The sequence below is a fragment of the Mauremys mutica genome, chromosome 7, assembly GCF_020497125.1.
Source record: "Mauremys mutica isolate MM-2020 ecotype Southern chromosome 7, ASM2049712v1, whole genome shotgun sequence".
Taxonomy (NCBI): domain Eukaryota; kingdom Metazoa; phylum Chordata; order Testudines; family Geoemydidae; genus Mauremys; species Mauremys mutica.
In genome coordinates this window covers 127782736-127810464 of record NC_059078.1, presented here as the reverse complement: position 1 = coordinate 127810464, position 27729 = coordinate 127782736, and the positions used below count along the sequence as shown (strand labels likewise).

General features: G+C 42.4%; 1 protein-coding gene across 1 annotated transcript in view; it reads right to left on the bottom strand.

Annotated features, from left to right (window-relative positions):
* LCOR (ligand dependent nuclear receptor corepressor) overlaps window positions 1-27729 on the bottom strand; it is an 89257-nt gene that overhangs the window by 9853 nt on the left and 51675 nt on the right. Inside the window, exons 3-7 of the mRNA XM_045023798.1 lie at window positions 23816-23922; window positions 21327-21392; window positions 20835-20914; window positions 11756-11888; window positions 507-794 (exon numbers count right to left, since the gene is read on the bottom strand). Of these exons, the coding sequence (XP_044879733.1) occupies window positions 507-794; window positions 11756-11888; window positions 20835-20914; window positions 21327-21392; window positions 23816-23922 (674 nt within the window). The remainder of the gene's footprint in view (window positions 1-506; window positions 795-11755; window positions 11889-20834; window positions 20915-21326; window positions 21393-23815; window positions 23923-27729) is intronic.

The window sequence follows — 27729 nt, the reverse complement described above, 5'->3', positions numbered from 1 at the left end:
GGGTTCCATTTTTTTATCCTGCATTCACCAAGCAACGTGCCATACAGTAACTAGCATTTCAAAAAAATACTGCTTCTAATCCAAGCCAAACACGATTCAGGACTACTGTTCTGACCAAATAAAATAAGATAACATTATACATAAAGCTTCCTAACTCTCTGATCTTGCCTTATCAGCAGGTACATATACAAACACACTACACATGTTCACAGCAGAGCTCTCCTTGTAACAGTACCCTTGTTGCCAGAGACAGTTGGGAGCCTTGTCAACTCCTCTCGCATTAAACGCACATAGATTTTTATAGCCTCCAATTTTTCAGCAACTTCCTTCTCCCACCCCATCACATCCAATTAGTCACTACATTATGCACTGCATTATGGGGTCTACAACTTTGCCATTCTGTGTTTCATTTAACAGTTTACACTTCTAATTCTTCCCTGCTTTGTGCCAACAATGCCTCTAGCATATTGGAACTGAATGCAAGATACTTTTGGTAATAGTCATACCTTGTTCACTAGGTTCTGACTGAGACTTTCTGACAGTAAGGTCCAGAGGTGAGTCTTGGTCAGCCATGAGAAGTTTGCTGAGCACAGGGTTCTGAGCAGTTGCAGCCGTGGGAGAGGAGGCGACCAGAGATGCTTTCAGCAGGCTTTGGTTCTTTGTGCTATTGGGCTGGCTGGAGTCCTGAGTAGAGCTATTTTTTGAGGTATATTCAGCAGCAAACTGTCGGATCATTCGCTGCATGATCTCCCGGGCCACTAGGGGAATATTGGGGTCAGAGACCCCAGGACTGTCTGTAAACATTAGAGATTTTTTTTAAAGGAAGAATTTTACAAGTAAAACTTTGAAATCAAAACATTACATTCATTCTCTAGATTTTCTTAACAATGCAATACTTCCTTCAAGGAGACACAACTTATTCTTAAGATACCTAAATAACAAAGTGTTGCTATTTATAACATAGGTCCTCAATATAACAACATTCCTACAAGATTTAAGTAATATTTCCTAAACTTTTTTTTCCAATAAGTATATCCCACGGACCTTTGAGAGGGCTTGGGGGTGGAAGGAGAACCAGAATCATGAAGGAAAATGTACAGTAATAATTTTAAACAGAAGTTAGTTACAAAAAACAGAACAGGTTTACAGTGGAAGAGTGGAGTAACTTACCTGGTTACCTGGAGTATGTTAGAATACAGATATTCAGGCCTGCCTGTACAGGCCTAGACTTTAAGAATTTAGGTGTATTTTTATCACTTAGCTAGTTACAGGGGTATAAAAACAAAGAATCAAAATTACAGTCTGCCTGTGTCTGGGCCTTCTCTCACGCGGAGAGTCTGAGGCCTTGTTCTTAGGCTAAGGCCTTTGGCTAAGCAGCAGGGGCAGCCATAAGCTGGGAAGTGAACGGTCACATCCTCACATCCCAAACCAGTCACACTGAAATAAGGTGGGGTTGGGCTGTTAGAAAACGATCCTGTCCTGATAGTGCCCATCACCACCAGATAAAGAAACAGATCTGAGGATGGTTAAAGAAAACCTAGTTTGATAGCAGCCTGTCTGGCAAGAAATCATTTATCAGTGGTTGGGAAACCCTCATTTCTGTATGTTTTATCTTTATGGCCCCCACTTTTCTATTGTTAATCTGTCTGGTTCGCTAATTGTTTCTGTCTGCTGTATAATTAATTTTTCTAGGTGTAAGTTAATTAAGGTAGTGGGATATAAATGGTTAGAGAATTATGTTACATTAGGATTGGTTAGTTAAATTTCAGTAAAATTATTGGTTAAGGTATAGCTGAGAATATTACTATATAAACTGGGGTCAAACAGGAAGTGGGGGGAAGGGAAATTGGAATCATGCTTACTGGGGGGGGAACGGGAACAGGGACACAGGCAAGGCTCCACGGCGTCAGAGCCGGGGAGGGGGACGCGGGGTAAAGGCTCCGCGGCGTCGGAGCCGGGGAGGGGGACGCGGGGTAAAGGCTCCGCGGCGTCGGAGCCAGGGAGGGGGACGCGGGGTAAAGGCTCTGCTGCGTCGGAGCCAGGGAGGGGGACGCGGGGTAAAGGCTCCGCGGTGTCGGAGCCAGGGAGGGGGACGCGGGGTAAAGGCTCTGCTGCGTCGGAGCCAGGGAGGGGGACGCGGGGTAAAGGCTCTGCGGCGTCGGAGCCGGGGAGGGGACACTGGGGAACAGACCCTATCAGCATATAGAGATACGCCCGACTGGTGTGAAGGGCTTTGGAATATGCTTGTTTGGAAACTAATCCCAATAAACATCGCATTGTTTGCTCTTCAGACTTCTGCTTTCTGTCTGCATGACAAGAACCAGGGGAGAGGGTGAAGGGAAAGCCCTCTAACAGAGAAACTTCCCCAAAAGCACAGTGGTACCCAATAAATATCCCCACGAGTGGGGCCTTATTTCTCTGAGCCACAGACTCCCAAGTGTTTCCATCTAAAAAGCCAAGCAAAGTTCTAGGAATCCTTTCCACCCCTTCCTACACAGTCACCGCAGCATGAGGTTCAATACTGAGTGAAGTCCTCTAATACGAAAGGTGCTGAATAAAAACTAAACACTGTTTTTAAAATAGGTGCTAAGCAACTAATAAGGAATGTGATATTGGGAAAATCAGGAATACATTTTATTTATTTATATTAAAAGCACTAGTGTTTCTACAGGGCATATCACAACAAAGCCCCAGTTCTGTCTGGGGGTTTGGGGACTAGTTCAATACAGATACATTTTAAAATATTATTACTGTTTTAGATTAGTCATGCTTTGTGGACAGGCAGCAGATCCACAACTACTGCATCAGCGAAACTAAGAAGTCCTGCTACCCCAGCTCGCAGACACCTCGTGTTTAATTTGGCCACAGAACAAGTACTCCTGGTGATTTCTGAAGCTTTTAAGACTTGATTTTCATTATATTATCGTATGTAATATTCAGATAAGTCTGTGCAATAGAAAAACAAGGTTTTAAAACTTCAAAAAGGGCTACTTGTAGCCAATGTAATGAATCTTCAAATGGAGAAAAAAATAAAAATAAAACAGTAAGTGCTCATTTCCCCTTAATAGCTGCAATCTGTTTTAGTTGTCAGCCTAGGTTAAAATGTTTTTGTTCTAGAGAAAAAGGAGAGGGGGGGAAATATTATATGCTGCATATTTCAATGAATAGACTGTTGCAAGCTTTCCTCTTCCACTACCTTTTTTTATCATCTCTTGTATTAACAGTAAAAGATTCATGGGGCAAGAACCTGCCATTTTATTTGTCTGTAAAATACCAGTATGTGGACTTGAACCAGGGTGGATAAAAATCATTGATTTAAAAATAAATAAATAAATAAATGATTTTTTTTTTTAAATTTAAATCAGATTTTTTTTTGATAAAATGCTTTTGAGGAAAAAGCCTGTCTAAAGATAGTTTGAATTAAGATACATTATAGCTCAAAAGAGATCTCATCATGGAATAGGGATTATAAATTCTAGTTCTATAGTCTGAGACAATATATTCATGTCATGTTTAAGAAAAGTTTTGCAAACGAGTTCCAGTAGTTCATGGATTAGGGACCCAATCTTATGGGGTTCCAGGGGCTTCTGTATCGACTATTTAGGTTAATCTTTCTATCTACTCAATGGGACTCAGTGCTCAGTCTAGAACAGGGGTTCTCAAACTGGGGGTCGGGACCCCTCAAGGGGCCATGAGGTTATTACAGGGGGATCGCAAGCTGTCAGCCTCCACCCCAAACCTCGCTTTGCCTCTAGCATTTATAATGGTGTTAAATATATGAAAAAGTGTTTTTAAATGGATATGGGGGAGTCACACTCACAGGCTTGCTGTGTGAAAGGGGTCACCAATACAAAAGTCTGAGAACCCCTGGTCTAGAAGATACCATCAGAGATGCTTAATTTTGCAGTTCTCAAACTGTGGATTTGTGTCTCCAGAAGTAACATGCTTGTTAATAGCAAAAATGTTTTAAAATAAATAAATAATATATAGAGGTGAGAAATAACAGACCTCACACCTATTGTCCCTCTGCACATTTGTGTACACAGAGTCAATCCCTTACCTTCTCTAAAAGTGCAAAGTTTCAAAAAGTTCACTGAATAGAAGATCGTTGGGGGCGGAATAGATCTGGACAAGGAGAAGTAGTCTGGGGATAAATGTGAGAAGGGAGGGACAGGCAGTAGAAACAAAAGTGAAACTGTTTGAGCAGCATATTCCAGAAGTCTTGAGGTCTTTCTGAGTGAAGCCTTCATTGATTTGAGATCTACCATACCATTCTCTCACTAGAAGGGAAAATCTATAATGGCAATAGGCCATAAAAGAGACCCAGGGTATGTCTACACTACGGGATTATTCCGATTTTACATAAACCGTTTTTTTAAAACAGATTGTATAAAGTCAAGTGCATGCGGCCACACTAAGCACATAAATTTGGCGGTATGCGTCCATGTACCGAGGCTAGCGTCGATTTCCAGAGCGTTGCATTGTGGGTAGCTATCCCATAGCTATCCCATAGTTCCCACAGTCTCCCCCATCCATTGGAATTCTGGGTTGAGATCACAATGCATGATGGAGCAAAAACAGTGTCGCGGGTGATTCTGGGTAAATGTTGTCACTCAATCCTTCCTCCATGAAAGCAACGGCAGACAATCATTTTGCGCCCTTTTTCTCTGGATTGCCCTGGCAGACGCCATAGCATGGTAACCATGGAGCCTGTTTAGCCTTTTTTCACTGTCACCGTATGTGTACTGGATGCTGCTGACAGACGCGGTACTGCAGTGCTACACAGCAGCATTCATTTGCCTTTGCAAGGTAGCAGAGACAGTTACCAGCCCTATTGCACCGTCTGCTGCTTTGGAAATTGGCGATGACGGTTACCAGTCATATTGTACCGTCTGCTGCTGTCATGGGTGCTCCTGGCTGGCCTCACTGAGGTTGGCTGGGGGCGCATGGACAAAAATGGGAATGACTTCCCAGGTCATTCTCTTCTTTATGTTTTGTCTAAAAATAGAGTCAGTCTTGCCTAGAATATGGGGCAAGTCTACTAGAGAACCAGAGAGCACAGACGCTCCGGGTCAGAGCCCCAGAGATCCCACAGAAATGATGAGCTTCATGACATTCTAGGGGGTGCCCCTGCAACAACCCCTACCCATTGCTTCCCTCCTCCCCCACCCCTCCTGGGCTACCGTGGCAGTTATCCCCCCATTTGTATGATGAAGTAATGAAGAATGCAGGAATAAGAAACACTGACTTTTTAGTGAGATAAAATGAGGGGGAGGCAGCCTCCAGCTGCTATGATATTCCAGGCAGGACATCTCCATTACTCATTAAAGGGGGGGGGGGGGGAGGAGCACAGCCTCCCGCTGCTATGATAGTCCAGAATCTCCATTAGACATGAAAGGGGGGTGGGGGAGAGGAGCTCAGCCTCCAGCTGCTATGATGAGGACGGTTACCAGCCCTATTGCACCATCTGCCAGGACTGAATCTCCAGGACACAAAGCTTAAAGAAGGGAATGACCGGGAGTCATTCCCATTTTTGCCCAGGCGCCCCCGGCCGACCTCACCGAGGCCAGCCAGGAGCACTCACAGGATGACGACGAGGATGGCTATTAGTCATTTTATATTGTACCATCTGCAACCGGGGAGGGGAGGGGAGAGGATGCTGCTGTTTAGCGCTGCAGCACCCCATCTACCAGCAGCATCCAGTAGACATATGGTGACACTGAAAAGAGTTGAGAAACGATTTTTTTCCCTTTTCTTTGAAGGGGGGGTAAATTGACGACATATTCCCTGAACCACTGGCAACGAATTGCGGCCACACTAATCCTAATCCAACATGGCAATACCGATTTCGGTGCTACTCCCCTCGTCGGGGAGGAGTACAGAAATCGGTTTTAAGAGCCCTTTATATCGATATAAAGGGCTTCGTTGTGTGGACGGGTGCAGGGTTAAATCGGTTTAACTCTGCTAAATTCGGTATAAACGCGTAGTGTAGACCAGGCCCCCATTTGGGAATATTTTAATGAAGTTCCTCTACTATGTAAGACAGGCATGCATGCAAAATGCAAACAGTGCAACAAAGAAATGCAAGGCCTGGTTGCCCGAATGAAATAACATCATGAGAAGTGTTCTTTCTCAAGAGGAAGCTGCTTGAAGATGATGAAAGGAACATGTCTGAACATGCAGGATCTTCAGGTTGGTAAACTTTTTTATTTCATACTTCTTTCTTAAGGACTGCCTGTCTACCTTCTGAACTATTCTTGATTTCTCATGTTTGAGCAAAAATATAGTTGTTACTTTATGGTACTATCATTTTAGATTAAGTTGTGAGAAAAAATAAACAGCTGAAATAGGCAGATCTTCCTTTTACAATTTCACCTTTAAAGTAGTACTGAGTGTCCGTGAATGCAATGAGTAATACTAAATGAGCAGTGTGGTAATAATAATAATTAAATAACTGCACTGACATATTTTGTTTATGAGAATCCATCCTCAACATACAGAATTCTGAAGACTATCCACCTTCAAGATCACCATCATTTTCTATAGTTTCAGAGTTATCTGCCAATGATAGAGTTTCAGTCACATCATGTATGTCACATAGCCACAATATATCACCAGTAGCAAAAAGAAAAAAAATCTCCATCATCCAGAAACAACCTAAGTTTGTGATAAGAACCAGCATATTACAAAAAGAGGCAATTGATGAAAAAATTGCCTGGTTTGTTTAAGCAACAAATTCTCCTTTCCGTATGATTGAGAACCCACACTTCATTAACATGGTTCAGTCATTAAGACCAGGACGACAGTCCACCCAACAGAGCAGGTGTCATAGGCAAATTGCTGGATAAAGTGTATGAAAGAGAAATTGAGCAGTGTGCAAAAGGTCTAGAGGGTGAAATTGTTAACCTGAGTCTTGATGAGTGGAGCAATGTCCACAATGATCCTGTTATATGTGCTTGTGTGACAATAGAAGAAGGGAATGTCTTCCTTACAGAAACAACTGATACATCAGGAAATGCACATGCAGCAGAATACTTACAAGAAGTAGCAGTAAAAGCTACAACAAATTGTGAAAAAAATTCAAATGTCTAGTATGCAAATGTATCCAAGATGAGAAGAAATTATTTAGAAGAGAGTCCCAAGCTAATAGCATACGGTTGCAGTGCTCATCTGATGCACCTCCTAGTCAAAGACTTCAGTGTTCCAGAAATAAAGACTAATGTTGTTGAAATTGCAAAATACTTCCATAACAACCACTTTGCAGCTCCTGCTCTGAAAAAAAGTGGGAGGAACCAAGCTAACTCTCCCACAAGATGTGCAATGGAAGGAACTCAGTAGTGGACTGTTTTGAGCACTATATCAAGAACTGGCCTAATCTGATGACAGTTTGTGAACAAAATTGTGAAAAAATAGATGGCACTGTCACAGACAAAGTTCTCAACATTGGGCTTAAGAGAAATGATGAACACATGCTGAGTACCCTGAAGCCTATTTCTGCAGCCTTGAACAAAATGCAGGGAAATAGCTGTTTTATTGCTGATGCTGTTGAAATTTGGAAGGAACTGAGTGAGATGTTAAAAAGAGAAATATGCAATGAGAGAGTTAAATTACAAGCATTAAAAAAACGAATGGGACAAGCACTATCTCCAGCTCATTTTCTTGAAAATATTCTCAATACTCCATACCAGGGTCAAACCTTAACTTCTGAAGAAGAAGAGTCGGCTATGACATGGACATCCAGCAACAACCCCTCCATAATGCCAACTATAATAAACTTCAGAGCTAAGGGTGAACCATTCAAGAAACTTATGTTTGCTGATGATGTTTTAAAGAAAGTCACACCAGTGACCTGGTGGAAGTCATTTAAGCACTTGGATTCAGAGACTGTTGAAGTGATAATCTCACTTTTAACAGCAGTAGCTTCTTCTGCCAGTGCAGAAAGAATATTTTCTTCCTTTGGACAATTCATTCCAAACTGAGAAATCGTTTGGGACCTGAAAAAGCAGGAAAGCTTGTTTTTCTTTTCCAGATTATGAACAAACAGGAAAATGAAGGTGAAGACGACTGAGTTAGCTGCAGAAACCAATATTTTAAGTTTCTCATGTTGACCTGGCTGAAATCGTCGATTTAAATTTTTTTTTAATAGTTCATTTAACTATTTTAATTACAAACAATTTTAACAAAACAAACCTGATTTTAAAAAACTTGAATGTTTAACTAAATTCAAAAAATCATATGCTTGTTTTATTAAAATATTATAAGTCTGCTGTTGAGGAAAAAAATCCACAATACATAATGTTGTTGTTTTAGTTAAATAAAACAATTTAAATGTCTGTCTTGTGATGTTCTCCTCCTAATACAACATGGCAAGAAAGTCCTCCAAATGATTAACCTGTTGAACTGGAGATAGTTCACCTCCCAATGACTTCATAAACATCTGCTTCAATTACCTTTGGTAAATGAAATAACCAAACAATCATTCATTTTCTGATATAGCTGTAAAACTAATCTGAAAAGTTTTCAAAATAAATCACTTTAAAAATGTATAGTGTGTACCTTCTAAAAATGAAACCTACATCGACTTCTGAGTTGTGAAAAATATGTATTAAGGTTATAACAACCAACAAGAATGCACTTTTATGTAGAAATCCATGATTAAATCAAGTCTTCCTGACTAGTGATTTAAATAATAATTTAAATCTCCTTCTTTAGAGGTTTTTAAGGTCAGGCTTGACAAAGCCCTGGCTGGGATGATTTAGTTGGGGATTGGGTCCTGCTTTGAGCAGGGGGTTGGACTAGATACCTCCTGAGGTCCCTTCCAACCCTGAGATTCTATGATGCATATAGCAAGCCACAATCTAACTCTAAATAAATAATACCAACATCATCTTACTCCCTGTGAAGTTTAGTTCACTATACAATCACATTTCATAATCTTATACTGGTATAACAGTCAAACTTCTGAAAGATTTATGTAAATATTTAATGTATTTCTATACATTATACTAGCCCTTCATGGAAGTTTTCCTGTTAAGGGTAGGGCACAACAAGAGTTTATCTTTTAAATATTTTTTTACAATAAAAGTACACCTCTAAGAAAAGCTTAGAATGTTCTCAAATAGAAAGAAAAATGCTAGAGCCTGGTGGACTACAGAAATGGTCTAAAGCACAGTCCATGAGTAAGGCTAAGTTTTTAACATGGTTATTTTTAGTAAAAGTCACAAACAGGTCACGGGCAATAAACAAAAATTCACGGCGCCTATGACTTGTCCGTGACTTTACTAACAATAACCAGGGGGCAGGGCTAGGTAGGGGGAGGAATGTAGTCCCCTTGGGCGCTGCGGGGGAACTGACAGCCCCAGCTCCAGTGGCCGCAGCAGGGGTGTAGCCACAAGGGGTACACAGCCCCCGTTCCAGAACTGGCCGCAGCTGTGGGACAGGGGTGCATGGTCCCAACTCCAGTCCCCACTAAGCCTCAGCCACGGCAGGGGGCATATGGCCCTGGGAAGCTGCAAGGAGGGCACATGGCCCTCAGTGCAGCAGCCGGGCAGGGTGCGTGGCCCCAGCTGCAGCCCTTGGCAAAAGCCGCAGGGCCGGAACTCTCGGCCCCTGCTGCAAACCCCACCAAGCCCAAGATGCTGCGGGGTGGGGAGCAGCCCCTGCCAAACCCAGAACACCATGGGGCTAGGGCGCATGGCCCAGCTGCAGCCCCCGCCAAGCCCAGGATGCTGCCAAGCCGGGATGCACGGTCCCTGCTGCAGCCCCCAAAGGAAGCTGCGGGGTTGAGGTGTGCAACTCCGGCTACAGCCCCTGGTGGAAGCCGCGGGGCAGAGGCATTCAGCCCCAGCTGCAGCCCCCACCAAGCCTGGGACACCGTGGGGCTGGGGCGCACAGCCCCCGCCAAGCCCAGGACACTGCCAAGCCGGGATGCACGGTCCCTGCTGCAGCCCCGGCTACAGCCCCTGGTGGAAGCCGCGGGGCAGAGGCATTCAGCCCTGGCTGCAGCCCCCACCAAGCCTGGGACACCGTGGGACTGGGGCGCACAGCCCCCGCCAAGCCCAGGACACTGCCAGGCAGGGAAGCAGGCTGTTACTGTCATGTAGCTCAACAAACCAAACACAACCAAACACTAAACAAAGGCCAAGACAGACAATGAGCTGCATTCTTCAGTCTGCTTGAGCTACAAGTTGACTGTGGCAAATTCTCTTTGCACAGGGGACCTCTCTCTCTCTCTCCTCAGTATAGGGGAGCCCAGGTGCTCAGAGCTCTGCCACACCTCTCCTCCACTAGTGCAGAGGTCCAATGGTAGCTTATGGCAGTGGTGTAAGTTAGAGCAGCCCCTCTGGCAATGTTACTAGGACTTGGCAGTTCAGTATCAGAGAACTACAGGTCAGATGCAGGGAAGAACTAAGCCCTCTATCAGTAAATACATCTCAGTGGATACTTTCACGTCTATTTGGATATCCACACTCTGTCTATTTAAATCTGTTACCAAAAAAAAAAAAAAAAAGTATTGCACATACAGAGCACATTATTTTCAGAGGCTAATATTTTATTGTATTAGCCAATCGTTTTTTCAAAATTAGGAGGGTGCTCATTCCTCATTGAGACCTATGTGCATGCCACATTTGAAGTTTTCAATTCAATCTTACTTATCTAAGTGCAAAGCACTTGAAAAAATACCTGTTTCCATCCCAGTATAACTCAGAAGGGGGTTAATAGGTTTCCTCCAGGCTTAAAATTATTTCTGGATTGAGAATGAACATGAGAAATTTAAACCCAAAAAGCCATTTTTGCCTTTAACAAAAAAAGTCAAAGCCACTGAAAAGAGGAGCTTGGAATTAAAACTTTATCTCAACTGTGTCTTTGGTAATGCAATAGCCAACCTTTATATCATCCTACAAGACTTCTGTATTTTATGCGATAGATCATTATATACAATTCATATTTATTCATCTTTGGTAATAGTCATAAAACAGAGGCTAAAATACAGTTATCTATTTCAAACGCCTTAAACAGATGGTTAATAGAAGGGTAGGATGTTGACTGGCGACAGCAATTTCTAATTTGGTTATTTTAAACATAGGCCTTGTATTGTCAGCCACCCAGAGCCAATGTGGAATTATTGATTTGGCAGATATTTGCACACATGGGTTATGCTGAGAAGTACATTCAAGACATGTTTAGAGGCACCTTCTGGCCTCCTGTTTCCCAGGTTGGCAGAGGATGTGGAAGTGAGTTTCCAGCCTTCCAGGGAGAACAGCATAATCTGAATACCTCTTTTACCACAGTGATTCTTCATCTCTTACTGTGCTGATCTCTACATGGTTCTCAAAGCATTTAATACTGTGGATCCCTGGGAAGGTCACCACAGACCACAGTTAGAGAACCACTGTTTTAACAATGCTGACTGCAGAACAGAGACAGCACTAGAATGGATCGAATGACCACTTATTTTCCATCAAACTCCCCACTCACCCTGGCATTGGGCAAATATTGAACACGGCTCCCTCAAAACACAAAAAAAACAAAAACACCCCAGTGCTCCTGCCAGGGTGGCTTTACGGCTTGTAATAGGTGTCTCTCCCAGCCCTTCAGAGAGAAGACAGTTTTCTCTTTACCCCTTTCTAAAATGAAACACATTAAAGGGGTAAAGTAACTGAAAACACTGAATGAATGTACAACCCGTCTTTGAGACACTGGTACTGCATGCAAAGGGCCAAGTCGGAGGTGCCATTCTTTCACTAAGACCAACCTTTTCTGTAAAAGACCGCATTGAGGAACTCTTCTGCTTGCCTCTCAAACCGAATGATTTTTGCTTGCTCTTGTCTGAGTAGAGCTTCTTGCCCAGCTTCTGAAGCTGGCTCATCCAGACTGAGTAGGTGTTCCTGAAAAAAAATAATGAAATGAAATGTTTGTAAGCTCTCCCCCCCGCCACATTAATAAATCACTCACAGCTATCAAGCACTCTTTAAACCAGCACCATTATAAAAAGAGGTTTTTCAACAAAAACTTTTAGTTATGCCATGACTGCCTACACCATAGACCCATCTTGATAATTAAGGTTTAAACCTTAAGTCACATCAACAACAACAGCATGAAATGCAGTACGTTGGAAAGGCCAAAATATTAAATATAAACCTAGCAGGTAACTAGGTGCTTTTCCCACTATGACAGCAGTAGTGGAAATGAGGATACCTAGGAAGGAGAAAAGGCTGAATATTTCACCTTGCATTTGGCCAAGAAATTGGCTTCAAACTCTTAATCTTCATTGAGGACTTTTAGTTCTCTATGAAATATAAGATGATAGAATACACAGAAAATAATTCTCATCCCATCCCCACATTTTGCACAGCTTCCAGGCAAACTGAGCATGGACTGAGCACTGTCCGCTGCAAGACACATGACACCAACTTTTAAATTGAGAATAACCTTCTAGATTCACAATATTGCCATAAAACTGGAATGAACAGAAGAATCACAAGCTCTTGAAATCCTTCTTACAACTCAACTGAGAGCAACTGGTTGGTTTCAAGAACATTCCAAACCAAAAAGCTTCACTACGATAGAGAGAGAGAGAGGGGTGTGCACACGTCACTACAATTTTTATTTAAAAAAAAAAATAGAAAACTGTAGAAAACCTAAAGTCAAAAGTCCAGAAGTGTATTTGTTCATTTATTTTTAAAAGTGCAGTTGGTATGAATTATTTGGCAAATCTTAATTATATCAGTTGTAATATAGTATAGTCACACACTGTCTATTAAATCTTTGCTATAAAATGGGTGGAGACCACTGGATTTTGCAAATTACCAGGTTTTCAGTTTAGCAAAGTAGGAATTAGCTAGGTTCTCCTATAAATAACAATGTTCTCTACTTTGTCTGAGTAGATTGGCTGAGTTGGAAAGGCGTAGTGCCTTTTGTGTACATCCGTGTGCGTGGCGTGTATAAGACAGCGGGGTAGCTCTTTTTAAATGTCAGTTTTGCAGATTGTAAATTTGAGTTGATATTTGTTCATGTTATATTTTACATTGTTTGGTGCAAGGAAGGTGTTATGACAAATTAATTTTAAAAAGTGTGAAGTGCTATACAAATTAGGTGCAACTCTTTGGATTCTGGGAAGCTGCCACTGCCACAGATTTTGGGAGACCTTTCCCAGTTATCTCCCACTATATACAAAGTGTATACACTATATACAAAGTTCTTCTTGCATCCGAAGAAGTGGGTATTCACCCACGAAAGCTCATGCTGCAAAACGTCTGTTAGTCTATAAGGTGCCACAGGATTCTTTGCTGCTTCTACTATATACAATGGAACTTTAAACAAAAGAGGCAGTGCGCTTAGTGGATAGCGCACTGGAGAGGCACTCTGGTGACCTGGGTTCCAGTCCCAGGTCTGCCACTGGCATGCTGGGTAACTTTAGGCAAATCACTTCATCTCTGTGTGCTTCAGTTTCCCACTCTGTAAAATGGGGATAAAGATACTGACTTCCTTTGTAAAGTATTTTGAGATCTACTGATGAACTGTGCTATATACAAGTTAGGTATTATTATATTTGTGTATTTCATTATTCCTTCCAAATGACTCATTTGTACATTTCATTATTTCAGGCCATTTCTCCAATTTAACAAGATTGTTTTATTTTTGAATGTTCTCATCCAATGCATTTGCTATCCCCCTATGAACATCATGTAATTCTCAAATTTCTGTAGCGTACTCCTCACTCCATCCTCCAAAACAACTGCTACAAATACATTAAACTTTTCAGTATACTTCAGTTAGAAAGATTGTTTTCTCTCCTTTTAAAAAATGTGTGAGAATCTGACTGCTTGTGAAAGCAAGACACTCAGCACAGACTAGAGCCAAGAGCAAGGGCGGCATTTCCCCTAAATAGCTCTGCTAAGACACCTCAATCTTATTTTATTTATTGTCCCATCTAGTCCCCCAGACAGAAACAGTAAGGAACCATGGTGATGGGAGATGAGTGAGGGCTTGGAAAGGGGAAGACGGTACTGACCAACACCATAAAGCTGGACAGTGTTTGCAATTGTTTCCTCCAGGCTGCAATTTCAATTACGCAACTCTAATTCTGTAACTACACCAAAACAGCACCAACTGAATCCACCCTGTGCTGCCCAGCTCCCTTCCTAACACCGTCAAAAGGAAAGATGTGAACTGAAGGAATAGAACTACTGTGTAAAGCAGTCAGGCAGTACAGGGAGCATTCAAGCTGACTGAAATCTCATATCTGTGACAGAAGTACAGAATAATTACAGCACTGTTACGGAAATGGTAACCTAGAACTTCCTAAAAGAAGCCAGATAAAGATACAGTTGAAGTAGTTTATTAGAAGGAAGAGAGTTCAAACAAACCAGTATTATTCATAATTAAACTCTGTCCTTCCACTGAAGACATACACACATGCGCCATTGAAATGGCATCCTTTAAAATTTAATTAACAATGTAATCTCCAGGGAGTTTTTACCTGAAGTAATATAATGTATATGGTTATATACCACACTGTCTGCAGCCCCCTCAAAAATATCCCACTTGGTGTTACCTATGGAGCTAAGCACACCAGCAAGGGTTGGAATAGATCCATATTTCCATGGGAAAGGATGGGAAAGAAAGCCCATCACATTGCTCACGTCATTTCTCTGGCGTTGCATTGCCCTACCACATCCATCTCTCCTCCAGAGGGATGACCTTCATGACACACAGCCATCATGAAAGGAAGGGAGGGATAAGCGGGAAATCCCAAGGGTTCCAAAAGAGGCTCTAATGTTTAAACCCACAGTGGGCATGGGGAGGAGAACCTACTAACAGGATTATTTTTACTGCATTAACAGGAAAGTTAAAAGTATGATCAGACTGATTCCTTTGACACTGTGGGAGAGACAGCAACAGCTACTTTTTAAGAAACACAGCAGGTACAGGGAGCCTTCCCAGCGGCCTCCCGTTATTGCACTACCAGTTATGAATTCATACCCATGTGAAGGTCAGACTAGATTAGGGGTTCATAGAATCATAGAATCTCAGGGTTGGAAGGGACCTCAGGAGGTCATCTAGTCCAACCCCCTGCTCAAAGCAGGACCAAACCCAACTAAATCATCCCAGCCAGGGCTTTGTCAAGCCTGACCTTAAAAACCTCTAAGGAAGGAGATTCCACCACCTCCCTAGGGAACCCATTCCAGTTCTTCACCACCCTACTAGTGAAAAAGTTTTTCCTAATATCCAACCTAAACCTCCCCCTCTGCAACTTGAGACCATTACTCCTTGTTCTGTCATCTTCTACCACTGAGAACAGTCTAGATCCATCCTCTTTGGAACCCCCTTTCAGGTAGTTGAAAGCAGCTATCAAATCCCCCCTCATTCTTCTCTTCTGCAGGCTAAACAATCCCAGTTCCCTCAGCCTCTCCTCATAAGTCATGTGTTCCAGCCCCCTAATCATTTTTGTTGCCCTCCGCTGGACTCTCTCCAATTTATCCACATCCTTCTTGTAGTGTGGGGCCCAAAACTGGACACAGAACTCCAGATGAGGCCTCACCAGTGCTGAATAGAGGGGAATGATCACATCCCTCGATCTGCTGGAAATGCCCCTACTTATACAACCCAAAATGCCATTAGCCTTCTTGGCAACAAGGGCACACGGTTGACTCATATTCAGCTTTTCATCCACCATAACCCGTAGGTCCTTTTCTGAAGAACTGCTGCCCAGCCATTCGGTCCCTAGTCTGTAGCAGTGCATGGGATTCTTCCGTCCTAAGTGCAGGACTCTGCACTTGTCCTTGTTGAACCTCATCATATTTCTTTTGGCCCAATCCTCTAATTTGTCTAGGTCCCTCTGTATCCTATCCCTACCCTCCAGCGTATCAACCACTCCTCCCAGTTTAGTGTCATCTGCAAACTTGCTAAGGGTGCAGTCCACACCATCCTCCAGATCGTTAATGAAGATATTGAATAAAACCGGCCCCAGCACCGACCCTTGGGGCACCCCACTTGATACCGGCTGCCAACTAGACATGGAACCATTGATCACTACCCGTTGAGCCCGACCATCTAGCCAGTTTTCTATCCACCTTACCGTCCATTCATCCAGCCCATACTTCTCAGGACACGTTCTCAGGTTCTCAGGACACATTCTTTGGTGGTCTCAGAGTGCGGCCACCAACTCTTGCTGGTGGCCACTCTAACACTTGTTCCTAAAATACTTAATTAGCTTGAGGAAAAACAAATAAATATGCACATATACACGTCCAAATTATTGTAATTTATTATTGCTAGCTAGTAAATCTGTTGTGAAAAGTGATATTAACAAACATATAAGTATCACTTTTTGTAGCAGACTTACTCAGCCCCAACAAGCCTGGGGACAAATTAAGCCCTGGATGGGGGGGCCAAGGGAGGCAGCAGGGGGCTAGAGCCTGAAGCCCCACCACCAGAGTCTGAAGCCTGCTGCTGCACAGCCGGAGCCCGAGACTGGAGCCTGAAGCCGGAGCCTGAAGCCAGAGCCTGCCACCCCACCACCCCAGGACTAAAGCCCAAAGCCTGAGCCCCACCGCCCTGGGAAGGTGGAGAACCCACTGGGTGCCTGCTTCTCCAGCGTTGTACCCCACGGGTCTCCAGAGGGTGGCAGGGCCCAACACCTGCTGGTGGCCCCAGCAACCAACACCAAGACAAGGCATCCAAGAGCAACAGGGAATGGGAGTGGCCACTACTTTGCCCCCACCCCCAGCCCAGGAGGCTGTGGCTGCAAGAAAAGTCCCTGGTGGCCGCATTTGAGAAACGCTGGACTAGATGACCATAATGATCTCTTCTGGCCTTGGCATCTACACATTTCTGTTACTGCAGCCACTCTCGCCTTCTTCCATCTGTTTAACTCTTTTGATAAATAAACTCTGTCTAATTCTATGATGACTGACACTCAGCTTAGCCTTGGCACATCTCTCCTCTCCATCATATTCAGAATCTTAAATCAAATCCTCCTTGAGCCTAACATGTCTGGATAATGAGGAGCCTCATGTCCCTACGTTATTTCGAGTGTTCTTTTGCTGCATTCCCCTCCTGCGTGCGTACTTCTAAAATTTCCTTTGACCAGTGAGAGCAGAACTCCACCCAACAGTCCAAATGTGGCCTGTCCTGCATTTTTCCTACTCATTTGTTTAAAAATGCCACACAGTATAAGGGATACAGTAAGTGCAGAGCTTAATTTGTAATGGAAGAGGTGCCAGGGCTCAAACAATTTTTTACTTTCACAACAGACATGCAAGCCCAGAGATGCCGGGGCTATGAACTGCCAGGCCCAGAGATGCTGGGGCTATGAACTGCCAAGCCTGGAGGTGCCAGGATTCAACCCTGGCACAAATTAAGCACAGAGTAAAATGACCCTAAAGAGTTAACATTTGCTGCATATTAACATCTATACTTTAAGGTTTATCTCACTCAATGTACATGGCAATCAAGTCCTGTGCACAACTGAAACCATGTGTTGATACTAGAAAGACAAAGCTAGCATGCTATATTCACAATACAGCAGGGACAGCCAAGCTTTCGGCTAAGGGCTGTATTAGCAATGGGACAGGAACAAGAGGACCATACCTAATTTGCACAAAATGGACCAAATTGCAGATGCTCTTGTCTTAGATTTTTGCCCTGCACCTAGCAATACCAGACCTTTCAGTACCTTTATTTTCGGTGGGACTGTTTGTCTAAATAGGCAATTTGGATTCACCCAAATCCTTCTCAAATCTGCCTATCTGCCATCTGATTCCACTTGCACAGGTGGGGCCTCCCAGCCTTGTATCAGTTCCTGACAACACAGCCAAGCTCATCCTTGATGTAAATCCATTGGCTTCAATGGAGCTACACCAAGGATAAATGTGATTCACGGAGTTTGCATTTAGTGCGTTTTTGGAACAAATTGATACATTAAACAGTACTAAGTCACCAGGAGCAGATGGGATGCACCAAAGAGTACTAAAGCAACTCAAACATGAAATTGTAGGACTACTAAATGGGATATGTAACCTATTGCTTAAATCAGCCTCGGTACCAGGTGACCGGAGGATAGCCAATGTGACACCGATTTTATAAAAAGGCTCCAGCGGCAATCCTGGCAATTACAGGTGGTAACTCTACCATCAGTACCAGGAAAACTGGTTGAAACTACAGCAAAGAACAGAATTATCAGACACATAGATGAACATGATTTGTTGGGGAAGAGTCAATACAGCTTTTGTAAAGGGAAATCAGGCCTCACAACCTATTAGAATCCTTGGGGGAGGAGGGAGGGAAATCAACAAGCCTGTGGCCAAGGGGGATCCAGTGGAGAAGGTGCACCTGGACTTTCAGAAAGCCTTTCACAAGGTCCCTCACCAAAGGCTCTTAAGCCAAGTAAGAGGGAAGGTACCTCTCACGGATCAGTGACTGGTTAAAAGATAGGAAACAAAGGGTAGGAATAAATGGTCTGTTTTCACAGTGGAGAGCAATAAATAGCAAGGTCCCCCAAAATCTATACTGAAGCCAGTTTCTCTTCAATGATCTGGAAAAAGGGATAAACAGTGAGAGGGCAAAATTTGCAGATGATACAAAATTACTCAAGATAGTTAAGTCCAAAGCAGACTGTGAAGAGCTACAAAGGAATCTCACAAAACCAGGTGACTGGGCAAGAAAATGGGAGATGAAAGTCAATGTTGATAAATACAAAGTAATGCAAATTGGAAAACATAATCCCAATTATACATACAAATGATGGGATCTAAATTAGCTGAAACCACTCAAGAAAGAGGTCTGGGAGTCACTGTGGATAGTTCTCTAAAAACATCTACTAACATGCAGCAACAGTCAAAAAAGCAAACAGAATGTTAGTAACCAGTAGCAAAGGGATAGATAATAAAAGAGAAAATATCATAATGCCCCTACAGAAATCTACAGTACACTCACACCTTGAATTCTGAGTACAGTTCTGGTCACCCCATCTCAAAAAGAAACTGGATAAGTTCATGCAGGATAGGTCCATCAATGGCTATTAGCCAGGAAGGGCAGGGATGGTGTCCCTGGCCTCTGTTTGCCAGAGGCTGAGAATGGGCGACGAGGGAAGGATCACTTCATGATTACCTGTTCTGTTCATTCCCTCTGGGGCACCTGGCATTGGCCATTGTCGGCAGACAGGATACTGGCCTAGATGGACCTTTCGTCTTACCCAGTCTGGCCACTCTTATGTTCTTAAAAAAAGATATATTAGAATTGGAAAAGGTACAGAGAAGGACAACAAAAATGAGGAGTATGGAACAGCTTCCACCTGAGGTCAGATTAAAAAGACTTGGACTGTTCAGCCTGGAAAAGAGATGACTGAAGGGCAATAGAGGTCTATAACATCTTGACTGGTGTGGAGAAAATGAATATGGAAATGTTATTTACCCCTCGACATAGCACCAAAACTAAGGGTCACCCAATGAAATTAATAGGCAGCAGTTTGAAACAAACATAAGGAAGTACTTCTTCACGCAACACACAGCTAACCTGTGGAACTCACTGCCACGGGATATTGTGAAGGGCAAAAAAAATAACTGGGTTCAAAAAAGAATTAGATAAATTCATGGAAGATAGGGCCATCAATGACTATAAGCCAAGACAGACAGGGATGCAATCCAATGCTCAGGGTATCCCTAAACCTTTAACTGCTAGAAGCCAGGACTGGATGACAGAGGATGATCACTCAATAATTGCCCTGTTCAGTTCACTCCCTCTGAAGCTAGATGGACCATTGATCTGACCCAGTATGGCCAGATACTGTTCTTATAATAGCAGCTAGCACAATAGTACAGCATTACTCTAACAAAGAAGATCATATTCAGAACTCACTGTGTTGGTCAGGGGGTCTCTTAAAGGAAGACAAGGTTCCCCTCGCAAAACAGTTCTGCGGCTGTTCTCCCCTTCTCCCCCCCCCACCCCCTGAGAGCCTTAATAAAAACCTTAATATAAAAATAAGTGGAAGGTGGCAATGTCATGCGCATTGTGGCTGACAGCAGCTAGGAGCCAGCAACATACAACAGTAAGGCACTTCCTGTCTGCACAAGCCGCATTGCCTTGAGTGTTGCACAGAAGGCTTTGTCATTTTTTTTTTTTAAAGTGTGCTGGGAGAACCTGCTAATAGACCACATGGTATATTACATTATGTGATCACTTCCTGCAGAAAGAAGTCGGAGCCGAGAGGACCAGCTAGCCAGATTTCTCTGAGGCAGTTCAGCCCTCCTGTCTACATTACAGAACCACATTTCTGCACATGGACTGAGCAGTGACCATGTGCTAGCACTTGTTGCAAGCATGGCTACAGTCTGGTTACAAAACTTGTGTGTGGACACAACTGTGCTCCTCCACATCCAGGCTGTGACTTGGTTACAAATGTGGCAAATATGTAGATGAGCCTTTTTATTCAGAGAAAAGCAGGTCCCGGGATATGGAACAAGACTGCATGCTGGAGCTCTGCATCTCTATGCCAAAGAGGAGGGCAGTCACTGACTGCAGTGTAGATGTGCAAGCTGCAATGCTTACAACAGAGCATGTGAACCATACTTTCTTTCCTAATAGTCCTTTAAAACAAAAACAAACAAAAAACCACACAACATACACCACACACAGAGAGAAGTTACACAGAAGAGAGAAATCTTTGCCCATTAACTTGTATTAGGTTTACCAATGGAGAAAAATGTTAAGAGGGAAAGGGGAGTGTTAGGGTAATGACAGATCCTCCTCCAGTTACATAATTATATTTCTATATAACTGGAACAAGTGGGAAAAAAGCACAACCTACTAGCTTTACACATCTGCATTGTTACCTTCACTTTTTCTCTTCTCAAGCAGCAGAAAAGACAATTTTCATCAAAAGACCAATCAGAAACACCTTCGGGCTCACAGTCTGTAAATCAGAGGAACAGCAAATTACTTCATATTCATAAACCACAACTTGCTGATGCCAAAAGACAAACCAATAAATACCTGTATCACAACATTCTTCCCTAGATTCTGCAGATGCAGATTTGGTTTCTGACATGTTTTAAATCCCAGAATATTACAAAACTATATACAGTTGATCTACGCACAATGAACCTGTTTTTTTCTAAGCAATGCCAAACACACTGCCAGCTACATAAAGATGAACGCACATTCATTAGTAATTTTAGCCAATATGAAACTAACTGTGAGCACTGCCTGGGGGGAGGGAAAAAAAGCACAAATCACCACGGTAACACACATTTTCTAGAGGCAGAGCTGAAATTGCTTCTGTGGTTAGAAATGCAGAACAAGACACAAAAATAAAGACTGAATACCTTTAAACAAACTGAGATCTTTTAATAATCCAGGTCCAAACAGCCCTTCTAGAATACTTTCAAACCCTAAAAGCAAAGAAAAGAATTGTTAGCTTTCTAGATTAAGTACGTCACTACCAGAATATTTACAATAGCAGTTCTATTCCAAGAACAGAACGTGAACGTGTTTTCTCCTAGTATTCCCAAGATCTATAGGTCAACTGAAATAACTGAACTACCAAAAAAATCATAACAGAACCTAGAGTCCAGTTTCATTATGGTACTTTTACAGATAATTGGATTATAATATAAAACCATGTTAGATATAATGGAAATGATTTTGGAAAGATAATGTGAAGTTTTAGTTTCTACAATGTACCTCTCAATTCAAGGCACTTTCCCAAAATATTCATTCCTTAAGCATCAAAATTCAATTTCAAAGGATGTATATTTTTCCAGTGAAAATTCCTTTGACCGCTTCATCACAAATGATTTTGTTCTAAATCTCAACATTCTGAATTTCAACATAGGCTAGAGTCAATTTTCAAACTTCCCCCTTGTAACTTCTTGGGGAGGAGGAATCCTAAAAGGAAGAGAATTTCAGCAATCCTATACCACATAAGAAACAAATTCAAATAATTATATATTCAATGTCACAGGCCTACATCTTATAGATATAGTCCGATTTACCCTCATGCAAGGTTCTAAGCCTTCCTTAAGTGCTAATCAATTTTAGCTCCCTCAGAAAAAGATTAACCCTCCCTCCGAAATTAGTGCCATTATGCAAAGTCAATATTAATCTAAATCCTATCTAGCAGCAGAGTCTTCAGAGGCATTAACTACCCAATACTGACCAGAAGACAAGTTAAAAGGGAGTGAATACTGAAAGGGCAAAGAGTCAAAAAGGGACACTGTCAACTCAATCCTATTTCTGTATGAAAATGTTTTGCCCACTGCTCCCAGAAGTGACACCTGAGATTATAACAGGAAAAAACAAAGAAAAAATATTTATCTAAGTATGGTTACTCTGTGCATTTGATAGCATTTCCTGTACAGGCAGTTCATCAGTTTCTCCTGTCTTCTCAGTTTCTCCTGTGGGTCTTTCAAACACAGCAATAGAAGAGAGAGAGAGAGAGAGAGAATCATTTTTGCTACAGAGGAGAAAATGTGATTGTAAAACCAAAGAAACTGGCAGGGGGTTTTAGGCTTGAAACTACTTTCAGTTTTGTTTTTAAACTGGCTAGAATTCAAGTTGATGGTATCCCTTTAAAGAAACCAAGCTTAACGTTGGAAAATAGCAGAGTTATTTTGGAAGGCAGCACTCTTCCCTGTGCGTACAGAATCCTGACCTGATGTCACATGTCTTATCCTTTGGACTGCATGGTTGGTGTGTCAGTGGAGACCACAAACAGCACTACTCCCCTATTTGATGCTAGCTACAGTTCTTGTGCAACAACATTAGACATCAGATCTAAGACCCTGGAAGCACTTCTAGCATTTAATGCCATTTAGATGCTAAAAACACTGCCAAGGCGTGATCTCAATGGCGGTAGTACATCTAGCATGAACACAGGGACTGATGCTAATATTTAATGATAGAAGTGCTGGGGAGGAAAGCCAAAGTGAAAAAATGGCAACCGTGAAGAGGAAGAGGGAAGAGATGAGAGAACATAAGAGGAAGGATTATTTTTAAAAAAAAAAAAAAAAAGGGCAGAGGAGATGAAGAAAAAAGATCCCATCAAACAGCACTTTGTCAGGCAGACAAGCAGCACTGCCTCCAAAAAGGCCAATTCAGGCTTCAGGAAGTGGCAGGAACAATGGGGAAGGGCCAACCCAACTTATCTAAGAGAAGAAAAATGGAAGAATCAGGGTATTGACCCTTATGTTCCAAATTTTGACCCCTTTACTATTATTGATGGGACAATGACCCATAACAATTCACTTCTGAAATAAACCCTAAAATAATATGGCCAATCAACCTCACATCTTTTAACTTTTTTGTTGTAAAAAAAAAAAATCAATGGAGCACAGAGATTTAACTCAAACTCACCATTCTTAAAATAGTAACTCACGATGACTCATGCCCCAGTTTGTCATGCATGCAACAGCATATTGAAATCACTGCCGAGTTTTACAGCCTGGATATCGTACAATCGTAGTTCGCTAGCCCACTGTTCTTACTGATGTTAATGCCACTCCGTTTTTATTAATATTAAATATTGGATTTAGCAGTTGCATAGCAACGGCAGAACATCTTATGTGCAATGCTTGACATTAAAAATGGCAAATAAGGGAAGAATGAATGTATTCAAAAATTATACTAAGGACCTGGCAGAAGAGCCATGTAGCCCAACAACAAAACAATAAAAAAATGTAGAGTGCAACATAGCAAAGGTGGAATAAGACTTGCCATGTTATGTTCAATCACTCAGGACTTCAAAAAAGCATTTGTGCAGAATGAATCATGCATAATACACTAAAAACAAAATTTTGAAAAAGGAACTGCCTACTTTTTATAGTATTTTTTCTCTCCATTGTCACTGCTCTTAGAAGCTTGAAAAGAACATTTCTTTTCCCACCGATTTTGTCCTTTTCCATTTGGAAGATGATTTTTTCCCTGCATTTCAAATGGAATAAAAATTAACATGGCTGCCTTTGTTAAATTCCTTGTGTGTATACTTTCATCATCTACCTCAGTATTTGATAGTTCACAGCAGCTAAAGAGCAGGGCCAGTGGAAAAATCACAGAAGTCACAGACAATGAGAGGAGAGGGAGGGGAACGAAGATCACATGATTTTGGAGGGTTCTGCAGTTTTTAACATTTTCCACACAGTTCCACAGAATCTAAGCTTCTATACTGTTTAAAGCTTTGTCTATTGTTAAAAGTGACCTGCAGAGAGAAGATAGGGAAAAACAAACAGAATTTGTCTTTTTATTCTTTACAATGTATTAATAATGCTCAAAGAAGTGCTGGGGCGGTTTTAGGGGGTTAGGAGGATTTTTTTTGCTTGCACATTAGAAGTTGGACCTTGTTCACTCTAGAAGGCTCTATGATGTCTGGAGAATTAGTCAAAAACCACAACCACTGACAGGGGAATGTATTTCTATATTCAGACTATTAAATAGTTTTCAATATTGTTAACACCCATTTCCCTCAATACCTAAAAAATGGTACTTTAGGTGCAAGAGTTAACAACATGTCCTCCAAGAAGTCCCTAGCAAAACCTGGGGAGAGGAGACTTCACATTGACCTTCGTGATGTTTGTTTGTGAGGTTAAAAAACCCACACACATATGCATGTCAGGCCTTCTTTGTCAATCATAAAGAAACTATAGGTAAAAATCCCAATTAAAACAAAAACAAAAACAAACTTTTGCAGGTCTTCCCTGAGACCCTGCCCAACGTACACCAACAAGCTGCTGTCCCATTACCCCAGCCTTGGAAAAGAGTGTGAATTCTCTTCTCCACAACTATGTTCACCTTCATGAAGTGCTGGATGTGCCATTTACCCGCTAACAGTAGCGGGCTCAATAAAGCAGGTTGATGATCCAGGTTTTCATAGCATGTTCACATAGTACCAGAGTGCCTTTGCAACTGTAAAAAGAGAATGGACACTTTGTCTTCCCCCCCAAACATATGAGCTGGCAAAGAGGTATTGTGGAGCAATGATGCTACAAACAGTTTTCCTGGCCCATATTCAGCAAAATGGTGGCTCAATACTTCAAGCTTTGCAAAAGATCTAATTAGGATGTAAGCACCTCAGGTCTTCTTTTAGACCCAATAGCTAACAACATTTGCAGTGCTTAACCAATAATAAGGCTGCTTAAAATATTAATGATGAAAAAAAATATTAGTGAGGCCGGTAAAGGGGGAAAGCCTCACCGAACTCAGAAAGTGCATACTGTTTTGCCTGTGGCCATTTCTCCTCTCCTACTCCTGCTTCCCCAAGGTTGGTCACTAACCCAGGTGCAGACAAGATCACTCAGACTTCAGCCCGATGATCTCATTCTCACACCCTTACAAATCACAAGGACTCCCACTAAAGTCAATAAATGGGGCTCTACATGGGCACAGGGATTCACTCATGCAGGTTGCAGGATTGAAGCCTGTGATTATTTTGAGGCAAACACTGGGCACTGGATCAAGAACATCACATTTAATTAATGTGTAGAGCACTGTGTATACAGTTATGACAGAAGTAACACTGCAAGTCTGTAGCGGGGTGGTCACCCGCTCCTGCCCGGAGGGGGCCATGGCTGGCGGCAAGCAGCTCTCAGGCTGATTGGGGAAGCAGGCACACCTGTGGCCACGCCCCAAACAGACCTCAGCTAGTCCTTATAAAAAGGCTGTGAGCCAGAGCATCTCCTCTAGCTGTGGAGGGAGACAGGTCTGGCTGCTGGGGAGTGTACCTGAGGTGGAGCAGGGCTGGGGAATGGTGAGAGGAGCTGGGGAGCTCCTGCCTGGCAACTCCCCAGACTGCTGGCCTTGTGCAAGACCAAACAGGTACTGGGGTTGCAGGGGGCAGCCCAAGGGTAGGTGGAGGCAGCAGGTCCAAACCCCCTTGCCTGTGATGAGTGGCTTGTACACTGCAGTCTGCACCAGTGAACAGGGGCTAGATGGTGACTGGCAGTAGCCTTATACTGAGGCAAGGTGGGGATAGTGGGTGGGGGGTTCCCCTGGATGGGGAGACCCAGAAACTGTGGGGGTACTGCCAGGGGTCAGCCCCCAAGAGAAAGGGGCACTGGGGTGTGGGAGGGAAATGGCAGCCAGCAAAAGGTAAGACACCAGCCAACAGAGGGCGCTCTGGAGGATAGAAAGCTAATTCCCTGGATGACCATCAGGAGGTGCTGCAGCAGTGAGTCTCACGCACCCTTACAAGGTCAAACAACCGAGATAACCAGCCTTCTTAAAACTGCTACTTTCCTTAATTGTGTACCATGGAGACGACTATGATAACTGCAAGGTTTGGGTCTCACTTCACTGCTTAACATAGGTAAACAAGAAACATCTTCTTGCTGCTTAGCCAGGCAAGTTTTTGCCTGTAACAGCTTAGGCATTTTAAGAAAAACTGTAACACATCAAACTACTCTAAGAAAGTAAATTTGTTCCAGTCTGAATTACCATAACATCTTAGTTAAAAACAAAACCTTACAAAGGATTCAAATGATAGGAATGCACCCACCATTTATTTACAGGGACCCTAAACCTTTGTCTCAGGCATTTGGGAAGAGCCCATTGTTATTGTGTTGGGCCAACCCCTGAAGTGCCACTAAAGGGAGCACAAAAAACCACACACAAGTACTTGGGGTAGAACCCGAAAAGTGTTTCTTAGTTGATTTTTTTTTTTAAACTTTCTGCAGGTTTTTTGAAAGTAGTATAGTTCGTTTATATTGGGTTAATGTAGGGGCCTACTCAATGGTCTGGTTGCAATATAAAACAATGTAACATGTGGGAAGAGTTGGGGAAGGAGAGATCAGATCATTCAATGACCAAAAAAAGTTAATGCAGAGTTACAGTTGTGTGGTGGTATGTCATCTCCTTGCAGTTGAGCAAAACTCAAACTTCTGAAAATCAGGAAAAGCAGTTAATGTTGGTCATGTAACCTTAACTCTGCCCACCTTCAGCAATGCCCCACTAGCCCGTTAACATATATACCTTTTACACTGCCAACCCCACAGTTGCTGAACTGTATCAGCAGTTCACCTCCTTTTACAACCCATTCACTCTCACCCATTACAGATAACAATTTCCTAATTCAAAAAGTGTTACAGCCAAGACGGGGGAATTTTATATTACTTCATCTTGACAGATGAAGCATTGATCCTAGAACTAAAAATTAATGGCAGTTTAGGTACAAGTGATTGTGACTTGATCATATGTATGATGTGCAAACAGAATAAAGTCCAGACCAGTAAAATATATAATTGGTGCTTTAAAAAGGGCCAATTTCATAACTGAAAGCAATTATGAGCCAATTCAGTTGGGAGAAAGAACTTAGAGAAAGAGCTGAATGATGCTTGGGAACTCTTAAAGAGCATTTTACTAGATGCCCAGAAAGCCCCAATCCAGAAAGAAGGTTGTGCTGGTTATAACACCAACCTGGCTTACGGGGGAAGTGATAGCAGCTATAAAGTATTATACATGTGTGTAGAATCCATTACTATATGCAAAGAGTAGAACTGTCAATAACACAGAAAAAAGACAAGTGTTCAATAATTATTTCTGTTCTATATATAGAAAAAAGCAGGATTATGCATCGTATCAGATTATGCTGTATTTTTTTGGTCACTGAATGATCTGATCTCTCCTTCCCCAACTCTTCCCACATGTTACATTGTTTTATATTGCAACCAGGCCATTGAGTAGGTCCCTACGTTAACCCAATACAAACAAACTATACTACTGTAAAAAAAAACCAAACCT